The sequence below is a fragment of the Colletotrichum phormii genome (genome assembly GCF_030913505.1).
Source record: "Colletotrichum phormii strain CBS 102054 chromosome Unknown BDP81scaffold_28, whole genome shotgun sequence".
Classification (NCBI taxonomy): Eukaryota; Fungi; Ascomycota; class Sordariomycetes; order Glomerellales; family Glomerellaceae; genus Colletotrichum; species Colletotrichum phormii.
The window spans coordinates 54,980-76,102 of record NW_026851470.1 but is presented as its reverse complement, the minus strand read 5'-3'; the positions used below and the strand labels follow the sequence as shown (position 1 = coordinate 76,102).

At 51.9% G+C, this 21,123-nt stretch overlaps 8 protein-coding genes across 8 annotated transcripts; 1 reads left to right on the top strand and 7 right to left on the bottom strand.

The window, feature by feature from the left end:
- Window positions 1–1,227, bottom strand: BDP81DRAFT_118809 (uncharacterized protein). The gene has a single exon (XM_060581574.1). It carries the CDS (start codon window positions 879–881, stop codon window positions 210–212), a length of 672 nt encoding a protein of 223 aa, XP_060439519.1. The 5' UTR covers window positions 882–1,227; the 3' UTR covers window positions 1–209.
- A 5,015-nt stretch (window positions 1,228–6,242) lies between these two features.
- Window positions 6,243–7,209, bottom strand: BDP81DRAFT_118728 (uncharacterized protein). Its single transcript, XM_060581573.1, has 2 exons — window positions 6,434–7,209; window positions 6,243–6,371 (listed from the first exon to the last, which is right to left on the bottom strand). Exon 1 carries the CDS (start codon window positions 7,036–7,038, stop codon window positions 6,568–6,570), a length of 471 nt encoding a protein of 156 aa, XP_060439518.1. The 5' UTR covers window positions 7,039–7,209; the 3' UTR covers window positions 6,243–6,371; window positions 6,434–6,567.
- Window positions 7,210–8,475, bottom strand: BDP81DRAFT_118727 (uncharacterized protein). The gene is made up of 2 exons (XM_060581572.1): window positions 8,368–8,475; window positions 7,210–8,219 (listed from the first exon to the last, which is right to left on the bottom strand). Exon 2 carries the CDS (start codon window positions 8,167–8,169, stop codon window positions 7,381–7,383), a length of 789 nt encoding a protein of 262 aa, XP_060439517.1. The 5' UTR covers window positions 8,170–8,219; window positions 8,368–8,475; the 3' UTR covers window positions 7,210–7,380.
- Window positions 8,476–9,664: 1,189 nt separating this feature from the next.
- On the bottom strand, window positions 9,665–10,377 carry BDP81DRAFT_118723 (uncharacterized protein). The gene is made up of 2 exons (XM_060581571.1): window positions 10,375–10,377; window positions 9,665–10,280 (listed from the first exon to the last, which is right to left on the bottom strand). The coding sequence occupies exon 2, from the start codon at window positions 10,067–10,069 to the stop codon at window positions 9,671–9,673; it is 399 nt and encodes a 132-aa protein (XP_060439516.1). The 5' UTR covers window positions 10,070–10,280; window positions 10,375–10,377; the 3' UTR covers window positions 9,665–9,670.
- A 945-nt stretch (window positions 10,378–11,322) lies between these two features.
- BDP81DRAFT_465182 (fungal-specific transcription factor domain-containing protein) lies at window positions 11,323–13,750 on the bottom strand (the record flags this gene model as incomplete). Its single annotated transcript, XM_060594248.1, has 3 exons — window positions 11,323–11,984; window positions 12,038–13,493; window positions 13,658–13,750. 3 exons carry the CDS (start codon window positions 13,748–13,750, stop codon window positions 11,323–11,325), a joined length of 2,211 nt encoding a protein of 736 aa, XP_060439515.1.
- A 2,156-nt stretch (window positions 13,751–15,906) lies between these two features.
- On the bottom strand, window positions 15,907–17,217 carry BDP81DRAFT_484757 (oxidoreductase family protein; the record flags this gene model as incomplete). The annotated part of the gene is made up of 4 exons (XM_060595123.1): window positions 15,907–16,351; window positions 16,426–16,615; window positions 16,669–17,083; window positions 17,140–17,217. 4 exons carry the CDS (start codon window positions 17,215–17,217, stop codon window positions 15,907–15,909), a joined length of 1,128 nt encoding a protein of 375 aa, XP_060439514.1.
- An 848-nt stretch (window positions 17,218–18,065) lies between these two features.
- On the top strand, window positions 18,066–19,205 carry BDP81DRAFT_399219 (oxidoreductase family protein; the record flags this gene model as incomplete). The annotated part of the gene is made up of 1 exon (XM_060588549.1): window positions 18,066–19,205. One exon carries the CDS (start codon window positions 18,066–18,068, stop codon window positions 19,203–19,205), a length of 1,140 nt encoding a protein of 379 aa, XP_060439513.1.
- Window positions 19,206–19,384: 179 nt separating this feature from the next.
- Window positions 19,385–20,942, bottom strand: BDP81DRAFT_358760 (RTA1 like protein). Its single transcript, XM_060586369.1, has 3 exons — window positions 20,315–20,942; window positions 20,043–20,217; window positions 19,385–19,985 (listed from the first exon to the last, which is right to left on the bottom strand). Exons 1-3 carry the CDS (start codon window positions 20,807–20,809, stop codon window positions 19,675–19,677), a joined length of 981 nt encoding a protein of 326 aa, XP_060439512.1. The 5' UTR covers window positions 20,810–20,942; the 3' UTR covers window positions 19,385–19,674.
- Between the last annotated feature and the right edge of the window lie 181 nt (window positions 20,943–21,123).

The window sequence follows — 21,123 nt, the reverse complement described above, 5'->3', positions numbered from 1 at the left end:
GAGCCTAGAGGAGGGTTCGGGATGGGACGCGCGCGATGTCATGTAGTGACAGTAGTGTACGGATACGGAGACCAGATACTTGGTTTAGATAACTATGAAAAGGGGGTGATCACCAAGTAGCGATGAAGTATTGACCAGCCAATCTACGGACAGTAGCCCAAGGGGAGAAAAAGGTTGCGGAGTTTTTTAGTGTATCCAACCGGGTCTTCCTATTCGAACTCCCAACGTTGGGGAACCATCCCGGAGAGAAACTTGAGAGAAAGTGAGGTGGACTTGCATGGGGGGGGGGCTGTTTGCGCCGTTGTCACCTTATTACGCATGCGGCACGGCGGAGGATGGGGTTGTAAGGTAGGGACGCATCGGGCGTTGTGTGGTTTGGGGCATGGAAGCGTGTGTGTGGAGAAAGCAACCGGCTTGGCCTGGATAGAGGCCATGGGCACGGCATGGCACAGCACAGCATGGCATGGGAAGTCGCGAGAGCGAATCCCATCGTGATGGGCATGCATGCAGGCACCCTGTTTGCGATGAGGGTGGGTGGAAGCACTGAAGCGTGAGCCAACTGGAAGAGGTCTGGACTTTACACGGACACTTTTTTGTTTTTTTGAGGCGAATGTGCTATTATAAGTGAGTATAGCATGTCTCGGTGTGGCCTGATGGATGAAAGGATGGGGCCAAAGTGCTTCCCTTTTCCAGTTGGAAGTGTACCGAGTTTTGGGATGACATGTCGTCTGGCTTACACTTCCGTGCTTCCCGCCGCGCCCATCCAGCAGAAGGAGGCGTCTTGTCGGATGGCCAAGCGGGATCATGGGAGAGGTAAAAAACAATAAAAATAAAAAAATAAAAAGGATGTTTTGAAAGAAGGAACCGGAATGGGTTAGCATGCCATGTGTTTAATGTGATGGATATTATGACGATGGAAAACTAAGGCCAAGTTCACTTGTTGAACAAGGCAGAGAGAAAAAAGATGAGTTGGCCAAGAGTAAAGCTGGCTGGAAACTCTCTTGATGGGTTGGTGGGTTGGTTGCCAGTTTCGCCCGAGAGTCCTAACCCACGATCGGTGGGCTGTGAGTGGCTTGAGTCACTTGACTTCCCGTGCTGCACTAGGCCGTTACAGCAAGCAGATGCATGTCCAGAGGAGTTCTAATATGCCGTGGATGGACAGAGTGCTCGCCGCGGACCACGGGGGGTTCTGACTGGTCGGGTACTGGCAGCTTTCAACTCCTGTGGGTGGTTAAACCTTTGCGTATGATGAGGTGATAAGTGGCATGGATATTGGATGCCTTGACTACCGGGGCTAGGTACTTACTCACTACGAGTCTCGGAGCGTTGCGAGCGAATTGCTGGCCCCATACCGTCCCATGGCCGCAGCATGTTTGTGGTGCCATCCACCGGAGTTTTTGGAACTACGGAGACGGCGACGGCGGCGGCGGCGCACGGCGACAACGGAACCCCGGGATTGATGGTGTAGGGTGGATGTGGAGTTTGATGCGGTGTGGCATTGTCATGGTCGGTCTCTGATGGAGAACAACAGCACTCCTTTTTTGAAAGATCTGCTGATATTGTCGTAGGCAACACCCAAATAAGCGAGCAACTCGCATTCCTCGGTCGGCTCTGTACAGAACTTGTTGTCAACCAATCTCCAAAGTCTAGGTTCTCTCTTTCTGTCTCTACGGTTTTTTGATAGGTCGGCGGGTTGGTATATCTGCGGGCTCTTCCCCGGTTGGCGATTACAAACTCTTTTGCGGCCTACTGTGGGTTATCAACTTATCGTCCTTTTTTTTTAATCTGTCTTTTTGACAGCTCCGGCCAAGTTTTGCGTCTGACTTGTGACAGAGTTTGACCGCGTTTTGGACTTGGGGGTTGAAAGAGAGAAAAAAAGTAACGGGCAGGGTTTGGACGTTTGGGAGAGGCAATATTTCTGCTCTGCTGCGGTGTCGATCATTGGAAAGGCACAGTTGGCGAGTCGCTCTCTCATCCGGCCCCTGCTCTGTTTGCTCGTTTGGGTTCCTCGTAGCCGTCGTTGTGGGGAGGTATTTTCTTCCTGTTCTTTCTTTGGATATCGAGCAATCAAGTTGCCGGTGTTTCAATGCGCTGGATGCATACTGTCGGATTTGGCATGTCCAAAACTGGTTCAAGGCATCTAGGATTCACGGTCCACGGCAACGTAGAGGAGCGGTTGGTTTCCTGCTTTGAGGCCCTTCGCAAAACCCTTGCAACCATTTTTCGTTTCTTGCAGACGTGACAAGTCAGTTGATGGGGAACCGATATGCCGGGTTTTGGCTGCAAGCCGCAAGCGGACGGGGGGCGGAGGGGGCGGTGAGGAAAAGGCCTAGGCCCTGGCTCGAGTTGGACAAGGTGGGAAAAACGACCACAAGATGGACAGATCTTTCGGGGATACAGCGTGGCTTGATAGATGCAGCAGTGCCAGAGAAAAGGTGTTTCCTAAATATGATTGGGTGGGAGGAACCCGGTTCTCAATATTTGCCTGCATTGAGCTGAGCGTTGTCACATTCTCTCCCCGCAATTCATGATGGCGATAAGCCAGACATCGTTCCAAGCTTCCATCATGATGGAGACAAACGAACAACGAACAGCCGGAGCCACTGACAAGAGATGGATCATGACAAGTCTACACAGGCACCACCGCTGGCTTCTGCGGTCTTTTTTGTTCCTTTCTCCCCCCCTGCACTTGCGTCTAGTGGGTTGGCGGCGAGCTACGCTTTTCCAGGCCCCCCGCCATCTTGCGCCGGTAGTTGTTGAAGTGGTTCGGGAAACGTTCCCGCGGCGCGGCCGGGGGGGGACTAGAGTCCAGCAGTTTGCAACGCCCTATTCCACTTTGGCACATAATCTTCGGATGACACCTAGGCCTTAGACCGCTTCTGCGCATGGCGCATGACGGGTTTCTGCCCAAGTATGGAAAAAAGGACGCAGGAAGAAGGGCGCATCTAACGGATGGGGGGGCTTCAATATTGCGTTCTCGAGAAACCTCTGGAAGTCTGGAAGAGGGGGGGGGGGGGGCGCAGATGATCAAGGGATGAGATGGATAGCTGCAGATCGAGATGCGGAGAACGGCCAGCAATGAGCATTGAGTGAGCGTCTTTACGGCCGCAGAAACCGAACTGGTGGATACACTCGCACACACACACACACACACACACACACTGAAGAGTCGTGGGCTGTTTGCCAAGGGCGCGCGCCGTTGGTACGATGCTCGATACGTGATACTAGGCGTCATCTTTGGAGACAGAGGCACAGAGACTGAGAGACATGGCGGAAGCAAGGACGCACGGCAGTTGTTGCTTCTCGGCGTCGTCTTGTCTCTCGGTGAGGGGTTGAGGAGGGGGCTTGTGCCAGTGTGCCTATAATCAAGAGGCTCGCGGGTGGCCAGGCGAGAACGAGCTTGGCTGGTGAGCCTTGAGGAGTTACTTTGAATCATCATGTCTTGGAAACCGCGGTGCGGTGGACGCGCAAGTCTGTAGTGCGTGGTTTGAGCAGCTATCAGTCATCAACTACGTCAAGTGTCTCCATCTCTCGAAGACTCGCGTGGGAAGGACAAGCTCGCACGTTTGCGCACGTTCCCTGTCGCGACGTCCACCGTTCGATAGATGGATAGGTAGACATCACATACCTACCTAAGTAGGCAGTTAGGGTCTTGGAGAATGTGGTCTCGGATGATACTCATGGGTGCGATATCGACAATGAGTCCGTTGACTGTAATTGACAACCTGAGATGTGTCCATCTGAAAGTGCTGCGCTTACAAACTGTCCGTGTTCAACTGGAACACCTTGGTCTCTAGGGCGTAGCAAACGACACCATAAACGTCACGATCGCGATCTTGTGTAGATCGCCGCGTGGATGTTGTTCCCCTTTACCGCCGAGAGATCTTCAAAACACATCGGACACAGCCAAGGCCGCCCTTCCCAACGCCCGGTGGCAAAAGCTTCGTTGATAATTCCCAACGTTACGGCTTCGGGGTCCCGCCGTAAAGAGTCGCTTCGCACGGCCGGGGACTTTGTCGACGGGAGAGGGGCAAAGGGTGGGAGCGAGAGGGGTTGAAAACGACACGAACGACTCAGAAACTTGGAGAAGTGCCGTCACTACCGAAAAAGCCGATCAACTTGGCACTGAGCCTCTCATTCTGTCTCCCAAGACTCCAAGTGGCGAATACTAAGCATGGAAGACGCTTGTCAAGATATCAAGGTGTGGTGGATCGCATCAAGTCTGGATACTATCTTTGGTGCATCAATTGTCACTCTAGGCTAGGAGAACAATGCCCCTCGACTCGCAACTCTCACTCACCTTTCCCATCTCGACACTGACCGCATTGCCCATTGCGTCGTTTTCGTTCCGCAGTTCTTTAGTTCGTTGACTTGCCGTCCAATCATGGCCCCGAACCGCTCACCCAACCAGCGACTCTGCCGTCTTAGCTCGGAGGGGGAACTATTCAAATGACAGAAAGCCCCGATTGCACATGGCAGTCCCGATCCCCAAAGACGACAGCGGCGCTTGAGAGTCTAGAGAGGTAACGACGTTTAGTCCCGCCCATCCCTTCCGGCTTCTGCATCCGGTGTTGCGGGCTTACGCTTTTTGCCTTTTCCCAGGAACTGGACGACGGGCCTTGTTTCGGGCAAAGATCTTCGGCGTGGCAGAGAAAGACAAGAGAGAGTCTCTGAGAGATACACATTGAGAGACATCAGCACGCGGTTTTCTCTAAGTGAGACTAGTAGTATTTCTGCGAACGAGAGACACTTTGCCCGTTCCGTCCAACTTCGAGATTTTGAGAGTTCAGGTTATGGACGATGGATGGGAGAATATGGGGCCACGTTCAAGGTGCCACACTCACCGCAAGCTATTGACGGCGTCGGCCAAAACTCAATTGTGGTACGAGAAATTCATCAATGTACGGATACAGACTCCATCGTTCGTCAGTAGCGCTTCCTCGTGCCTCATCGTGCCATTGTGTTGCCATGTCTCACTCTAGGGCGTAGAGTTCGAGATCTGCGATCCATGAACACGCGAGGTCTGAACGGTTCCAAGATTGCCGAGTGATCATCAATGTGCACCACAGAGTTGCAAACGAGCCGGTGGGAGATGATGGCCTCACTCTGGGAGTTGGCAGAGAGAAATGTCATCCCAAGATATCGCGATCTGTCCGTCAGCCTCTTTCGCTAGACGCTCCAAGATATGAGGGTCAAACTACGCTTGTAAGTAGGCACGTAGGTACGCCGTCACAAAATGGGGATATCCAGCACCAGCTCCAGCGTTCGAACGTCGACTGCCTCACCATGGCCCGTACCTGAAGACCTTCTCTGCGTCTACCTAACCCTCGAGCGTTTCTGAACCCTATGCACAGCCCCTCTGACAGCCGCCGTCTGATGTCTTCCAATAGGCTACAGCGCCATGAGGTCAAGAACCCGAGCCGCCTCCGAGCCCGGTGTCAGCCATTCCCGCAGCGACCCCCCAAATGTCTGACCAATGGAAAGCCACAAAGATTGGCATCCCGAGGGTATGGCATTGACCAAAAGTTGAAGCCGGCCGGGAATGAGAAGCTGAAAAGACCGCCTTGACGATCATACTGTCGTGGGCGTGCGTGGCTGGGGCGAGAAAGCCTCAAGTCGTATCCGTAGATGTGGCCGGGGCGGTGGCTTAACCACAGAGCTACACACGTTTGATGATTTTTTGATATGGGGGAGCACGGCAGTTCTTCATCTGCCACAAACGCCCCTCCCACCGCTACCCACCCGTGCCACCTTTACTGATATTTCGCTGAAGACGGCATATTGGTAATGAAGGGCCCGTGTTGGTGAGCATCTAACCATTTTAAACATAGCCTCATGATGAAGGACACCCACCCCCCCCCCCCCCCCCTGGCCCGCTCGCTGTCCACGTCGCTTGCCATTGTCAATAGTCTCGTATCCGTGCTCCAAGCTAAGACGAATCGTGGATCACGGGAAAGGCCCCATCACCGAAGGAAAATAACCCGACAGGATCCCCTCTTTCTCTCTGTTTCCGAGTTATAACCGGTTCGACACCACTAAGCGAAGAACGGCGCACGGTGCCGCCTCTTCCTTTCCTTAGTGTTTACCAAGCCCTGCCCATCGCACTAGACTAGGCTAGCTGGCACGGTCGTCTGTTGGCTCTTGGGGGTGGGTCACGACGACGCCCTCTGGCACCTTGAGTGTGTTGGGAAAAGGGACCGGGAGCGGTCGGTTTCTACTTAGCGGGCGTCAAATGACCTAAGCGCTTCCGCGCCGGCGAGCGGGCGGCTTTGTGAGCGGGCTCCCCGAGTCGAGAGACGGCGTCGAAGGAGCTTCTCCACTCCGCGGTATCCACTCCGTGCGGCCGGAGAGGCGGAGCCACATCCAAATGGCTGGGAAGATTAGCGATGGTATTGATGATGTGGCTCAGGCAAAGCCGTTTGCGGTCACACACGAATGTACTGGCTTACACACCAGTTGCCAAAGGTGTAAAGGCCATAGAGGTCCGGGCCCCTGCTCATAGACACACGAGACAGAGAATCGCTTGCTACGGGCGGGGGGGACGCTAGCTTCGGTTCCGTGTGTGTGTCACTGGCGGCGGCGCCAAGAAATGAAGGTGCTTTGGCATCGGGCGTCATCAAGATGGGTTCGGGGACGGGGGTTCACTATTGGGAGCACGGGGCAATGCACGAAGAAAACAACGGGGAGAGGGAGCTTGGAAGGGATTCCGATGCTTGCGAAAGGTGGTATGGGTGGTAGCATATTGGCTCTTGTATGTGCTGTTGAGCTGTTAGAGAAGGCACTATAGTAGGCAGCGTGGTTGCTTAAGATCGACCACGAGTTTGCTTTGTAAGTGCCGTCTGGTGATTTTGCGAGGCGGACAAGTCGTTTCTGGCACACCATCTCAACATGATGCGACAGTTGGCTGGAACAAGTGTCTGGAGCCGCGATGTGAGCAGTGCTCTTACACACTTCTGATGACTTCCTCTCTTCACGCAAGGGGAAGGGCAAAGCTTGGGATGGACATGGATAGACCTTGATCTGCGTGGCCGGTCTCATGAACTATGGAGAGGATGACGATTTTCGTTCCCATCCGCTTGGATGTGGCTTGAGAGGACCCCTATGCCCTGCCAATATGTCGTACGAGCTGTGAAGCATAGGCGGCATTGGCACGGACCGGGAACAGGAGGGATTCGCAAATCTCCATACCATGACGCCAGACGCCGCAGAGGCCACGAGTCTGAGAGCCTCATTTGAGTCATCAAGCAGCGGGATTTCCACAATTATGGCCGATAACCAGACCGTTAATAAACAGCGGAATCCTTACGCGCACGGCGTCCTGTGGTGTTGACAACAGGTCGTCATCTGCCATCAAGGGCCGTGATTGACTTCCAGGAACCATCACGGTCGAGGTGAACTCTGGCACAAATGTATTGAATGGCAGGGTCCCTTTTTCCCGTGCGCGCGTCGAAAAGAAGAGTTTGGGCCACCATGACGAGACGAGTCATGGTGCACCCTTTGCTCTTCGCTAGGACCACGCCGTGACGGCGTGGTCATATCCGACTGTTGGTGTGCCACGGAGTGAAGGTATCCAAACTCTGTCTCTTCTTTTGCTGGGAGTGAGAGGTGGTGGGATGGGATTATGAGATGGATTGAGTTGTGGATGGTGGCAGACGCTTTTGCTTTCTTGCAAGCACGCGTTCGTCGCGGAAGGCGCCGAAGTCGCGTGTTTGTAGATTTGGGAGGGTGATGGAGTTTGGCTTGGCATGGGTTTGAGCGCAAGCAATAAGCCCAAGCAACGACAGGTGTGGGAAAGTTTACACTTTGTTGTGAAAGGCATGTCGATTGTATGTTATTGTTGCTTTCCCCCTTTGGCCACGATCCCTTGATGGGTGTTCGCATCCGTTGTGTCTTGGCTTTCCCGCGGTGTGAGAAACGCGTGATGTTAACACTAGCGGCGTCTAGGGTGAGAGAACATGTCATGGGCCCGAGAGTATGCGGGGAGAGAGAGGAAACGATCGTGATGGGGCCACGATGGTTCGGCGATGGTATCGTTTTGTTTGGTGAAAAATGACTCGTTCGCCCCCGGCGCCGGTTCGTGAGATCTTTCCATGTCCCTGATCCCGGCGGAGCCAGAGACGGCGTTGCGAAGCGTCGCAACAGGTCTCGTGGCATAGTATCCCGCTTCATCCGTTTGCAGCGCCAGAAAAAAAGCTACACATGGATGATGGAACCCCAGCCTGCGGGCGTCTTTGTCAGCGTGGCAGCAAGCGCACTCTGAAAGTTTGGCTTTCTGGTTTGGGTGTAGGTAGGGAAGATGGCAGACGAAGACATCGTTTTCGGAAATCCGAGAAGGAAGAATTGCCTATGGTGGTGGTGGTGGCTTACCTTAACCTCCTCCCGCGTCCGTCAACTCCACCACTATCCAGGATTTACGGCCGGACGGAGACGGGTAAGCTTTTTAGTGGGATCTAGGGCTTTCCATACCGATGTCAAAAGGCTTGCGGCCTACGGCCTTGCTCCGTGCTCGTTCGGCACGATGGCCGGCGTTCGGCCGGGAGTTTCGTGTGAAACGTGACCGTCGAGGATAGGGATTCCCGTTCTCTGTAGAATCTTTTGACTTTGAGGTCATCGTCCAGGGACGACCTCGGACGATGGGCAGGGCTGGCTGTCCTCGTGATGAGTCTTCGGAGACTTCAGTCCACAAGTCCGAAATCGGAGAATCTCGGGAGAGAGAAGGACAGAAGATGGGGACTCCGCGGGATAAGGTTGAGTTTTCTTTTCCCACACTTGAGATAGCTTCCGTGGTGTTGAAACATTGACAGCTTGCCCGGGGGTCGGCAAGCCGGGGGTCTTTTTGAGTTATCATGCGCTTCTTCTAGAACAGGGTCCGGTAGCAAGACCCGGCGAGATCAGGGATGGACGTCTTTAGGGTTGCGAGGATATATGGGGAATAGGTTGGGTCGAAACATCTCGTCGTGGGATGTCTCTCAGGTACAATGACATATCTGTCTCGTAGATGGGCCGGCCTTGTTCGTGAGGTTTGTCGGGAGCTTCGGTGTTTCTGCGACGCACGGGAACCATAACTGATACTCGTGTGCAACTCATTCCGGTGACTATGAGATGAATCTCTTACCCGTCTCATTGATTTCTTATTTGTTTTGAGATGAGGATGAACTCAACGTCTGGACGAAGTAGACCGGATGGCTAAAAAAGGCTTGTCTTGTCGTTCTTTTACATACAATCTCCTCGTTCGATCTCTCGTCGCGGACTTCGGAGATGTCAGAAGAGACCAAAATGGGGGTTGCGATGTCGGGTTCTCGACTTTCGTAGGGCTGGCCGCATTGATGCCATCTTTCAGCAAATATGAAACCATTCTCATGACGATTTCAGAACCATGAGCTTAAGTCAATCAAGCATTTCTTGGAAAAGGAGAAGAAAAGGCATTTCTGAATGAAATAACATGGCAAAGTTAATCATTTACACCTTGACAAGCATACAGCAACGTCTGCGGAAAGGTTTCCTCCTCAACCCTTCAACGTGTTTCCTTATTTCCCTACGCACAACTTTTCTCGGATCCGGACTTTCAGGTACAGTTGCGTTGCGTCCACCGTGCACGGCCAACACACAACCTTATCTTCCATCTCGTCTGTTCAAAACTTTGGCCTCATGCCCTTGACGAGGCTGTCGCCTAGTCACTTGGCTTGATCGGACCCCCAGGCACCGGGGACTGAGTGACAATGGGCCCGCCCGGGAACGGCTTGTCCGGAACGAGGGGACCGCCGGGGATGGGTTTGTCTGGGACGATGGGACCGACAATGACATCCTCGTTGCAGGCTTTGAGCGCCGCGATGATGGCCTGCTCGAGGTTCCAGATCTCAAAGGGCGGGGTGTTGCCGTAGATGAAAATGAGACTCGTGAGAGTTGCGCGGAGGCCAATGACATCGGACGGCTTGCAAGAGCCAATTTCAAAGATTTGACGCTTCGTGTTCGTGGATGGACTGAAGATGGTGGTGGCGTCGCCCAAGGTGATGGTGTCTACTTTAACTCCCTTGCTCGCCAGAATGTCGGCCAGGTGTAGGAGGACCATGTAAGTTCCGAAAGAGGGTTTAGTTCCCTGGGTGACGGGCTCGAGGAGAGTGTAGTATGTTTCTTTGAGTGCGTTGAGATCTTCCGTGCGCTCAGCCAGAGGAAAGTCTAGATCTTTCTCGTGTTATTAATCTGGCACCACACTGGAAACGATCGTGATCGTGGTACGTACCAGATGAAGACGACTTGCGCTCGAGGTTAGGCTCGCCCAGCTGTGTAGAAAGTCAGGGAGATTCAAACTGGTATCAGGGGTATCTCGACTTGGACAGGATCAAGAGCAGACAAGAAGAAGGGGAGTTTTCTTACATCACGCTTACCAGGCCTGACTTCCGGGCTGTTAATAGGAGGAAGTAGGATGGGGCCAACTGGGTTAGGTGAGGCGGTCCCTCCACCAGGAACGAGAATTGTAGAGCCATCTCCTATCGTGAATTGAGGCGCGGCGTGGCTCAAGGCTACGAAGCCGAGCAGAATCGTGGTGTAGGCCAGCATGACGGTACTGGTAACGTTGCTCAGGTAGAATTCATCATATCACTCCGGCAAGGAGTCTGCTAGGAGCAGCAAAAAAGAGAAAGTGTGATTTTATAAGTGAAATGTTATGTTGCCACAGGGGAGATGTGGCGTAACAGGACTGGAAGATCTGCCTACGGCTCACGAGATAGTTGAAGAACCTAGAGTATATCTTGAATGCATGCATGGCAGGCACATGGCGGTTGATGAGAGAAGATAACCTTGGTAAGGTGATTGCAATGGAAAAAGAGGCGTTAATATCGATGCGAAACGGGCAGGAGCTGCAAGTGCCATTTATCCAAATGCAACCCAGGCGTTGCGGATTTTGGTACTGGCTTTGGGACCACATTAGCCAAATGTTAGAAATTGCTAGATCACGGGTAAGTTGAGCTTCTTGATTTGCGGCTGAGTGATCCTACTTTAGGGGAGTTTCCTTTGAGACTTCGGAGTTACATCTCCGAATTGCTTGCCGGATATGTAGTTGGAGGGAGTCAACTTTGAATGACAGACGACTGAGCGAAAAGTCCGAGAAGAGGAAAGAGGTCGCGAATGTACGATATGCGTACATAGGGACGCGTTTGTGCGTTGCGGTATACATTTGAAGGCAAGATTCCACGTTCAAGAAGGGTATAATCGTCGTAGATGCTTGTCTAGTCCATCACGCAGTAAAGTCGTTTGTGGCAAACAACTCCATGTTAGCCTCCAGCAGGCTCGGTGAATTATATTCTGATTCGAACGGAAAACAGGTCAAATAAAGGAACCCATCGGCCCAATGCCTGGTGGAGCATCCCCTCCCAAGATGGCATCGATCGCATTGAGATCGCCGGGGTCGAAGAACTCGAAAACATCGAAACCTGCAGGCCCCTCAAAAAGTGAAGGGTCAAAGACCGGCATCGGCTCACTGTTTGGCGGGTGGTTTCCGTCATCGACATTGCTGCAGCCCACGGCGGGTGCGACATGTGGTGCTGCTTGGTCCTGCCGAGGGGTATTTGGCACATTTGTTGAACCAACCGCGTTCTGCTCATTCAAGGCGTTGGTGCAGACTTGATCTATCTCCTGAATCACTTGTTCGGCTAGGTCTACCATGACCTGCGCAGACCTGAACATGCTGCCCATTCCACGGAGCGTCTTGCAGGTTGACTGGAGCTGACACCGGGATCTTGCCGTCAACATTGGCACCTTGGATGATCGTAGTTCTCGATATGCGACCCGCAGGGATAGAGATACGGCGTATGGTACGAAAGTAATATGCGATAGTGAGTTACCGTAGTCCTCAATAATGGTTGTAATCTTGATAGCGGAGAGAGCTTGTCGATTGAGCGCTAGTGAAAGGTGCTCAGATCTTGTTGAACCAACAGGAATCCGACATGATAAGATGCCGATGCCGTGATAGAGAAGCTCCATGGAAGCTGTGAGACAATCAGCTTCAGCTATATATACCTTGTACTTGAACCAAACTTACCTAAGAGGCGGGATTCCACGCCGAGAGCGTGTGTCTTTTCGACGAGGCTATCAAAGCTTGGGAAATCCTCCATGACAACGCAGCCCGTGTTCTTTACTGCCGGCCGATACAGGTCGATGATACACCCGAGCAAGACCACAATTTCGAGGAAGAGTCGGAAGCAGCTGTCTTGCTCTCGGAGACACTCCTCCATGTCACGCCCCAGGTCTCTTTCGTGTATCATCACCGGTCGTCCGTGGAAAGCGGCGTTGAGCTGATCCATGGCCCACACACAACAGAATAGCCGCGTCAAGTACGCCGGATCCTCAGACCTCGCCGGCGGATTTTGGAGGTGAAGTCCCACTGTCTGGGCATTGCTGACGGCCTGTGCCGCCAGCTCGGCAGACAGATGGCGGTCTTGCGAGAAGTGGGTGTACAGGGAGAGAATCACCATGATGGCGACGGCTTGGACTCGGTCCTTGACTAGGCCAAGGCCGAGTGCTTTCCGGATGGCCGAGGAAAGACGGAGGGCGAATTCTGAATAGCTTAAGACTGCCGATGAGTCTTGCCCGAGTGTCAGGTAAGGCCTGGCGCTGGGATTCGAGCCGGCAGCTAGGCATATGACTTGTTTGCAGAGAACTTGGGATATCGTTGATGTTGACGCTTGGAGTATGTCGAGATTCATGACGGGTAGGATACGGTGAACATCTCGAATATAGATCTTCTCAAGGTGGTCGTAACTCTCCTTTCTAGGTAATACGGCGAGGAACTGGTGTACCTCATAGTCTACCGATACTGCCGATGCAAGTTCGGGGGTGAGGCTATCGCCGTTGTTTCTGCGAGAATACCAGACGCCCACGGCGTTGGACTCGGCATGACCGCGACTTGTCGCGGGGCTATCGGCTAGAAACGCACCCTCCGGATTCAAGTCACCTACAAATCTGTCGTCATTATGGTTGGAGTCGGAATCTGTTGGCTGGACCTTGGTTTCAGGACTCGAGATGTGAGTTGTTGAGCCTGTAGCTCTAATTGCTGGGGTCTCAATGGGAACTACCGGTGTCCCGACTGAAGGTACTTGGCCTTGAATGGGAGGTCCCGTGTTGATATTGTTAGGTCGTGTAATTCCTCTCTGAGGTTCTACGTTGACGAAACGACTTCGGGGCTGATCAAGTGGAAGCGTTGAACTCTGGGTAGAGGGCTCTGAGTTTGCAACATGAATTGAGTCAGCTGTCTGGTTGTCGTCGTTGGCATCGTCTTCATAATCGCCGCCGACGGCCTCGTTACCCGGATCCGATACCCCAGCCTCCTCTATACTCGGGCTGTACTGCAGAGACGGATCTATCGGCGTTGTGGTCGCATCATCCGGAGAATCGTTCTCGGCGGAAGCGGCCGGCCCCGGTGGATGGCCCCGTTTCCTCCAGTGAACAGTGTGCGGAGGCGGAGACTCCCCTTCCCCTAATGGATGAACACATCGTTTCTGTAGATCCGTCAACACTCTGTTCTTCAACCAGAAAGGGAAGGTATCGCGGCGAGTCCGCACTCCGATTGGTCACCAGTGCGGCATCCCGAACAGCACCCGGCAAGGTTCAAGTCTCTCTTCCGACTTCGCCTACAAGGGGAGGGGCAGAATGCTTGACTCACTTTTCGTCTCCGACAGGTATCACACGCATGCAACGCAATTTTACGCTTCTGAACAGGAACATTCGTGGTGTTGACGAACTTGAGCTTGAGCATCCTGTCGGCGTGAAGATGAAAACCCGACGGGCTTGGGTTTGCGTGGCGGCGGTTGGCAACACATTGAACGGTGGGGCTGCCGGGCATGAGGTGATCGGACCGGCCTAAAACGGAAATGCCGATGACGTACCGCTGAAGACCAGTTCGTCTCCAAGACTACACACATGCAAGGTCTTGCGTATAGATCACATTTCTCTAAAGCTAAGCCTGAAATGTGATGAATTATGATCATAGTAAGCTATGTTTTACTCTGTGATAGCGTAAGTCTAGAATGGTAGGTGTTCGCTGGACATATGGTTTCTCAAATGGATGACGTTCGAGGCATCCCAAGCTATCCAAAATTACAGATAATACGGCCAAAATATCCCCGAAAATCCACAAAGACTGATTCTCTACAAACACTGGAAAAATATGTCAGCATTCATATTTTTTCATTCTTCGCAAGTTGCAAATCACTTACGCAACCCTCAAAACCACCGTCACCGCAGGGGATATCATCCGCCAACATGCAGTCTCCTCTCCAAGTGTCCCGGTCTCCTCCTTCTGCTGCGCTGCAGCAAAAGGTATTGCGTTCCTAAGCAGACAATCAAAGTTGAGTCGAAGCCTGCACAGAGGATCCAGCGATGTCCGGTTCTACCATACCGGGTAAAGGGCCTTGCAGCTCAAGTGATTAGCCTGTTTGCCATAGTCGGTGCACCACCACGCATTAGCCGAGCCCAGGAACAGGGCGCTGACAGAGAAAAGGACGGCAGTGAGCTTCATGATGTAGAAATGAGAATGGAGAATGGAGATGGAGAAACTTGCAAGAGATCTCTGGTTTCTGTTAAATAATTCAGTACTTACCTACCATACTATAGCAGACAGTAGTCCAGACGCACCACTGTCGATTAAGTCGTATGTACATGTATTTACTCAGTAAATTGCATGGAAATTCCGGCCTTACTGTATTACTCATGATACACGATTGAGATAGAGCGGCATCTGTCGATCTACTCGTCTAACCAACAGGCCATACTACATTACTCATGCCGGCCAGCAAGCCTACCACCTTTGTCCGCACCCAATTTCGATGTATCCTCTTGCTAGGATTGCACTGAGTCATGCATCATACAAGAAGGATCAAACACAATTGCTCTGACATGTAGGTCATTTGTCGTTCCAAGGCAAGGTACTTGTCTACTACTGAGGACATGCATTCGGAGCTATACCGAGCAGTATCAAGAAAGAGACAATTGATCTGGCTCGCCTGACCTTTTCTAGTATGTTTAGAAATCCCCCAAATACCAAGTTATTAGTGTTCCAATAGGGACGCGATTGGCTGTGAGGACTCCAAAATTATCGGTAGTAATTAGTGAAGGTTTCCCTCGTTCTCGGAGAAGACAATTTCATAAGTTGACGAGCAAGCTAGGATAGACGAAGTTGACAACGCTGTCATGAGCATCGACTTGACAGGGCTGGAAGACGAGGTACTCGTAAGCGGCGAGTCCGTAAACATAATCCCACATAGTCGCTGTGGGATAATTTGTTTTACTTTCCCCGTCGCGTACGGCTAGTGGGCCAGCTACCCTTGTGATGTCTACTCCGTAATTGTTCCCTAGCATGCCTGGAGAGACTTGACTGCTTTCGGTGCAAAAGGCGTATCCTTTGATAAGATTGATATGTGCACGGAAGAAACGGTCAAAGAAAGCAGAACTTAAAAAGGTCTTGTAGTCAGTAATCTGAGAAATGTCAAGACCAGATCAACGGGCTTGGCGCGGCGATGCGATCGGGTAACCGGCGTCACCTCAATGAGTGGTAATTGGCGCTGTAATATCTGAAGGGTCGCGGCATCACCGTCTATGAAGTATCGACAACGCTTGCGTTGCTTGAGAAGTTCGGAATCTGCGGCCACGGTGATAAGACCTTACAAATTTGCGACTATGACTATGGCAATACATGTAGCCTATCTTCATCACAGAATCATAACTGAAGTCACCTTGCCGGCGTGAGACACTGCTGGGGAGATGAAGCTGGTTAATTGGATATCTAATCACATTGTACCCATCTTTAACAGTAATTATTTGGGTCGCGGAATTATTCGTCACTTAATGAACCTTGATATTGGGTAGGTAGGTAGGAGGTTTTCGCAAATGTCTGAAGTCTCAAAAGTACATGCGCTAATAGACATTCTGCATGATCATCTTGATCAAGTCCAAATCTTCCCGCGCATCCACAGCCGAAGTTTTCGGGCTAGTCTTCTTCGTCGCACAAATATAGAAGTCTAAGAACTCGAGAGTGAAGGGGTCCTCATAGGTCTTCCTAATTATTCTCTCTTGGTAACCATCGCCTTTGGCAGTCTCGATTTTCTCCCTGATGGTCATAGTGACAGGAAGCCCCTTAACGTACGGGGTATCGTAGTCGACGCGCACAATCTTCTCCCGGGAGTAGATCTCGAGGTGAGCATCGAACCTCGGCACGTCGATGATGCCGGATTCGTACATGACGGGAAAGCCTTCGTATTGGAACAACACGTTCAAAATTGGCAGGCCAAGGGAGGCACCCACGACTCGCGAGGGCATGCCGACCATCTCGCGCAAGGCAGAGAAGTCATGAACACCGAGTCTGTGAGGTAGGCGTGAGAGGTCAGCGAGAAGGAACCGCGACTTGGGGCGATCTGGCTTAGGAATGTGACCTACCCTGTGAACAACCTGAACATCGTCATTGACTCTGGCGTTGCCTCAACTCCGAATTCGTCAATGAGCGCTGTTTTGACCATCTCTTCTTCGGTAGACTTCATCTCCGCGGTATCTTGCTTCGGATAGTCGGTGTGTTTCTTGGGAAATGTGCCAGACTGATCTACGAAAGAGCTGTTTTGCCCAATGATGTCTGTCCAGTGTCAGCTCATTTTGTCATTTTCAACATGTGGAACAGTAGCATACCTCTGGCCCGAATATAGTCAATCTTTTTCATCCCGCCCGCTTCCTTCACAGCATCAAGAAAAGACTCAGCATATCGCCTCTGGTATCCTACGAAGACTTTCGCCTCCGATGTTTGCTCCGCAGCGATGATGGCATCAAGATCGCGGTAGTTCAGTGCTAGAGGCTTCTCCACGAAAACGTACTTATTGTGCTGAAGAGCTAGGATCGCTTGTGAAGGATGAAATGCGTTGACGTTGCAGATGACCACGACGTCCGTGTCAGAAGACGTAATCAGATCTTCAGCATTTAACGTGGTCTTGAGTGAACTGCCAGCGACTTTTTTCGCGCAGAGATCAAGGGCTTGCTGAGAAACATCGCAGATGTAACTGATCTCAAAGTGAGTGGACAGACTGTTTAGCACAAGAATGTGAGACACCTGTGTTGGGGAATTGTCAGACTCTGCGGAAGTGTGAGTTCGGAGGTAAGACAAACCTGCGCAAGCTCTCCCAGACCGATGACTCCGACTTTGAGAACCTTGCTAGGCTTGTTGCCATTTGTGACTCCGACCATATTGAGGAGTGGTGAAAATGCTAGGCTCAAGGATGTACTTCAGGCAGGCAGGTTGAAGCTGAGTTGCTTTTGGTCGTCCCATCACAGAGCAAAGCATCGATACATGCATTCTCCAACGTCATATAAGCACCAAATCAAACACAAACGTATCCTCGTTGCTGCTAGAGCGATGTTGAGGTCTAAATCTCCTACGGGCTGTCGCGGACCTGGAGCATCGCTCCAAGTTCCCGAAGGATTGCGCGGCGCGGCTGCCATTATCCGAAGGATCAGAGTAAGATAGTTCTACTTCAGGCCCCGGACAAGCGGTCCGTCTGATGCAATCGCATTCATATCCCGAACAGAAAGTCAACGCAGTGTGATAGACCAAAGATCCTTTCATCGTACGCGCGTTGGAAACTGCATTGTGGCGGCGCGTACAGCTTTGTGGTACCTTACATGGAGTCTTTTTGCACTTCTACCGGAACGGCAAGTGTTGCATCTTACATCAGCTACACACCTTCAAATATGCAGAAATACCATATCCGGTCAGATCCTACAACTCAGGGGCACGCCACCATCTTCAAGTTGACGGCCCGTCGTCTCCGGCCCCTGAGTCCTGAGGCGTCCCGTACTGAAAACGGGAAGGATCGAGAAGGATCGCGAAGGGTAAAGTCGAGACAATCAGCCTCTAGGGACCCCGAAGATACAGGAGGAAGGATTGGCGGGGCTTGCATGATACTTCGACTTTCCTTTTCCGCTACCGACTACGGCCATCATGCTAGATGGCCTGGTGATGAATGCCCCTTCTCCAAGCAACTCATGTCAGTGTCAACGAACAATCTCTTCTTTGTCAAACAAACGTTCTCAATATGTCTGAATTCAACGAAATGCCTCAAGCCTGGCGAGTTTACCTCTACGGCGCTGGCTCTATTGCATGGCGACATGGCGTCGCGGCGAGAAGCCTCGGCGGTGATGTCCAGCTTTTTGCTGGAGACCCCTCCGAAAATGCTCGACAAGCATTGCTCGCCAAGTTTCCCGACGCTACTATTTATGAAGATGCCGAGGAAATGCTTGCCAGTTCACCGGGGCAAGAGCGCGACATAGTCGTGGTAGCTGTGCCTCCATTCTTGCATCACGCAGCAACACTGCGCGCGTTCCGATCCGGCCGCCACGTTCTCTGCGAAAAGCCGCTGGCAACATCCGAGAAGGAGATGGTCGAGATGCTAGCCGCCAGTGATGAGGCCAATCGAGTCTTCGGAGAGTGCAGCTTTCGGTATCTTGGAAACAAAGCCTTAGACCGCGCGCGTCATTTGATCGAGACGGGAGGGATAGGCTCCATCTACCACGCCCGTTTCATCAACCGCCAGCCCAGAGCTCGCGCGGGAGTCGAGTACCAACCGTCGAGCAGATGGTTTCTGGAGAAAGAGAAGTCTGGCGGGGGCATCATATTCGATTGGGGCGTCTACGATATCACTATGTTCTTCGACGTCCTCCGTCCTGTTGCTGCCACGGTTAATCATGCCTGGTTAGCCACGCCAACTACCGAAGCTGACCCGTCTGGGACAGCGATCTCTGTCGAGACACACGCTGGCGCGTCCTTGACTTTGACACTTGAGGACGGTACCGTCATTCCATTTTACTGGGAGCGAGCCAGCGGTTTTCATGGGGACGCTCAAGTCGCCCTGAATATCGATGGCACATCTGGTGGTCTGACGTGGGAATGGGTTCCGACTTTTGACTACAAGGACGAAGTCGACGAGTTGGAGCAAGGCTTCAGACTGGTGCACTATGTTGACGGAAACGGCAAAGTCGACGCCAGGGAGGAAAAGTTCCCTGCCTTTGGGTGGGAGGACGCGAACCAACGCCCCTTTCTCTCCTTCGTTGACTTGCTTGAGGGACGCGATAGCGTTGCTCTGTCCAGGAGCAGGCTCGAATTCAACTTTGGTGTTGTATCGGCTATTTACAAGTGTGCCTCCGAAGGCAAGCCCGTCCATGTTCTGTTGAAGTAGAGTCGTGGGACTGGAATCTTGAATTTGATACTATGTCTGCAATTTCGATCATTTCACAAGCTCGTGTAATAATTACTAAGGTAGTTGAGAGATCTGTAATATGACAACCAGCTTGTATGACATCGCAGTAGTAAGCAGGATGAATAATCGACCGAAGGGATCATGGGCTGTCACAGAGGCAAAAGCTTCACGTTGTTTTCAATTGACTACATGAAACCGGTCTGATGATTTTAAGCGAGACACATAGATGAAGGTCAGGCAACCAGGTTGACGCAATCGTGACTTGAGTAGAGAAGAAAGGAGACTGTGTGAGAAAGGCCAGCGGGGTTGTGACTAGTCCCCATACATTCCCTTTGTCTGTGTATTCCGAAAAGTATTTATCTCCTCCATATGGAAAGTTTGAACATCCATGCCGATCTCGTTATGCCTCTGCAATTTGGAAGCGGTTGTAATTTCCCACGACATAAGTTCACAACCTCTCTGCAGACGTCTCTGGCGCGACCTTTTCGCTGCCACCAGGAGTGATGGTCTGTGATATTTCCTCTTGGTTGATTTTTGCCTTGGAGGTACGGAATCGGAATTTAGCCTCATTCCATCTTTTTCCGAAACCAACCCCTGGATGGAAAATGGTCAAGCACAAACATGCTAGAATAATCATGGTCCCATCAAGAATCATGAACTCAACCTCTTGGTTGGCAAGCTTTCCACCAAAACCCTCGCTGAGCTCGACGGAACGGAAGACAGTTCGTATAAACAAGAATGCTGTTGCGCCGAAGAGTGCTTCAAGGCTTTAGCTTCATAGGCCCGGTTGATATTGAAATTGGCCAGAGAACATACCGAACAAAAACAATTTGTATTTTTTGCTGTTGACCAGATCGGTAAATTCGGGATTGCGCATCTCTGGGTTCTTCTTTACGCGCCAGAGGAACTCAAGACTGCAGGCAGTGAATGCGAACAGGCAAGCAACCTGAATCGACAGGCCGGCGACCAGAATGTTTGTTCCCACATCGATCTGGAAACACCAAATTGTTAGCGACAGATTTCCGAAACAGTTGCGGCAATATCGTCGTGACATAAAGTAGGTAGGCGGGTAAAGAGTGATTACGTGCCATGTGTGGATTATCCAAAGGCGTAGACGCAGCAATGCCTCCACCGACTGCCTGAACAACAAGACTGACAATATCGCATCCTAAGAAGAACGTTGTGTACGAACGAGGCTTGATCCGACTAATCGCCTCCCCGTTAACCACGACGATGCGCCCCAGAGTCAGATAGATGGCTGCCGCAATGAAGACGGGACCGATAGTCAGAGTAATGAGGTACCACAAAAAATAGTCTCTGCTGAAGGGGTTCCCATTCAAGAGAACCCGGGCGATGTATCCAACGGTCTCCGTCAACAAGCCAAGGCAAATAGCTATCATGAAACCCTTTGTTTTGTGCTTTATGCCGAGAAAGATCTGACCGCATGCGAGCACGGCCATAATCACCATGAAGAGGACATTTCCGGCCACACTCGGTCGGTAGCGGACGAAGCCCCATTGTTCGACGGAGCATGTGTCCAGAGTGCAGACGAATCCTGGAATGTAGCCTTCGGGGGCCGACATTGTGAACCGAGCTTCGTGGAGATGTCGGATCTTGGGGAACCTGGGCGAGGATAGGTTGCTTCAACCTGGAGAGAAAGTGGAGGAACCCTTGACTTGACGTATTTAAAGCTATCGACAAGTGAAGGGTTCAAGGACCTGCGAAAGGGGACTGGCGATACCGGTGGATTGGTAAATTGGCCCAACGCGTCTCTTGGCCCAACTCCATGGTTGGCAAATACTTTACTTTGTTTGATAAACGATTGGATGACAGGTGAGACAAACACAACGGCTGAGTTTCCCTTGGTTCCGACCTCTAACCCAAGACTGTAGGAGGT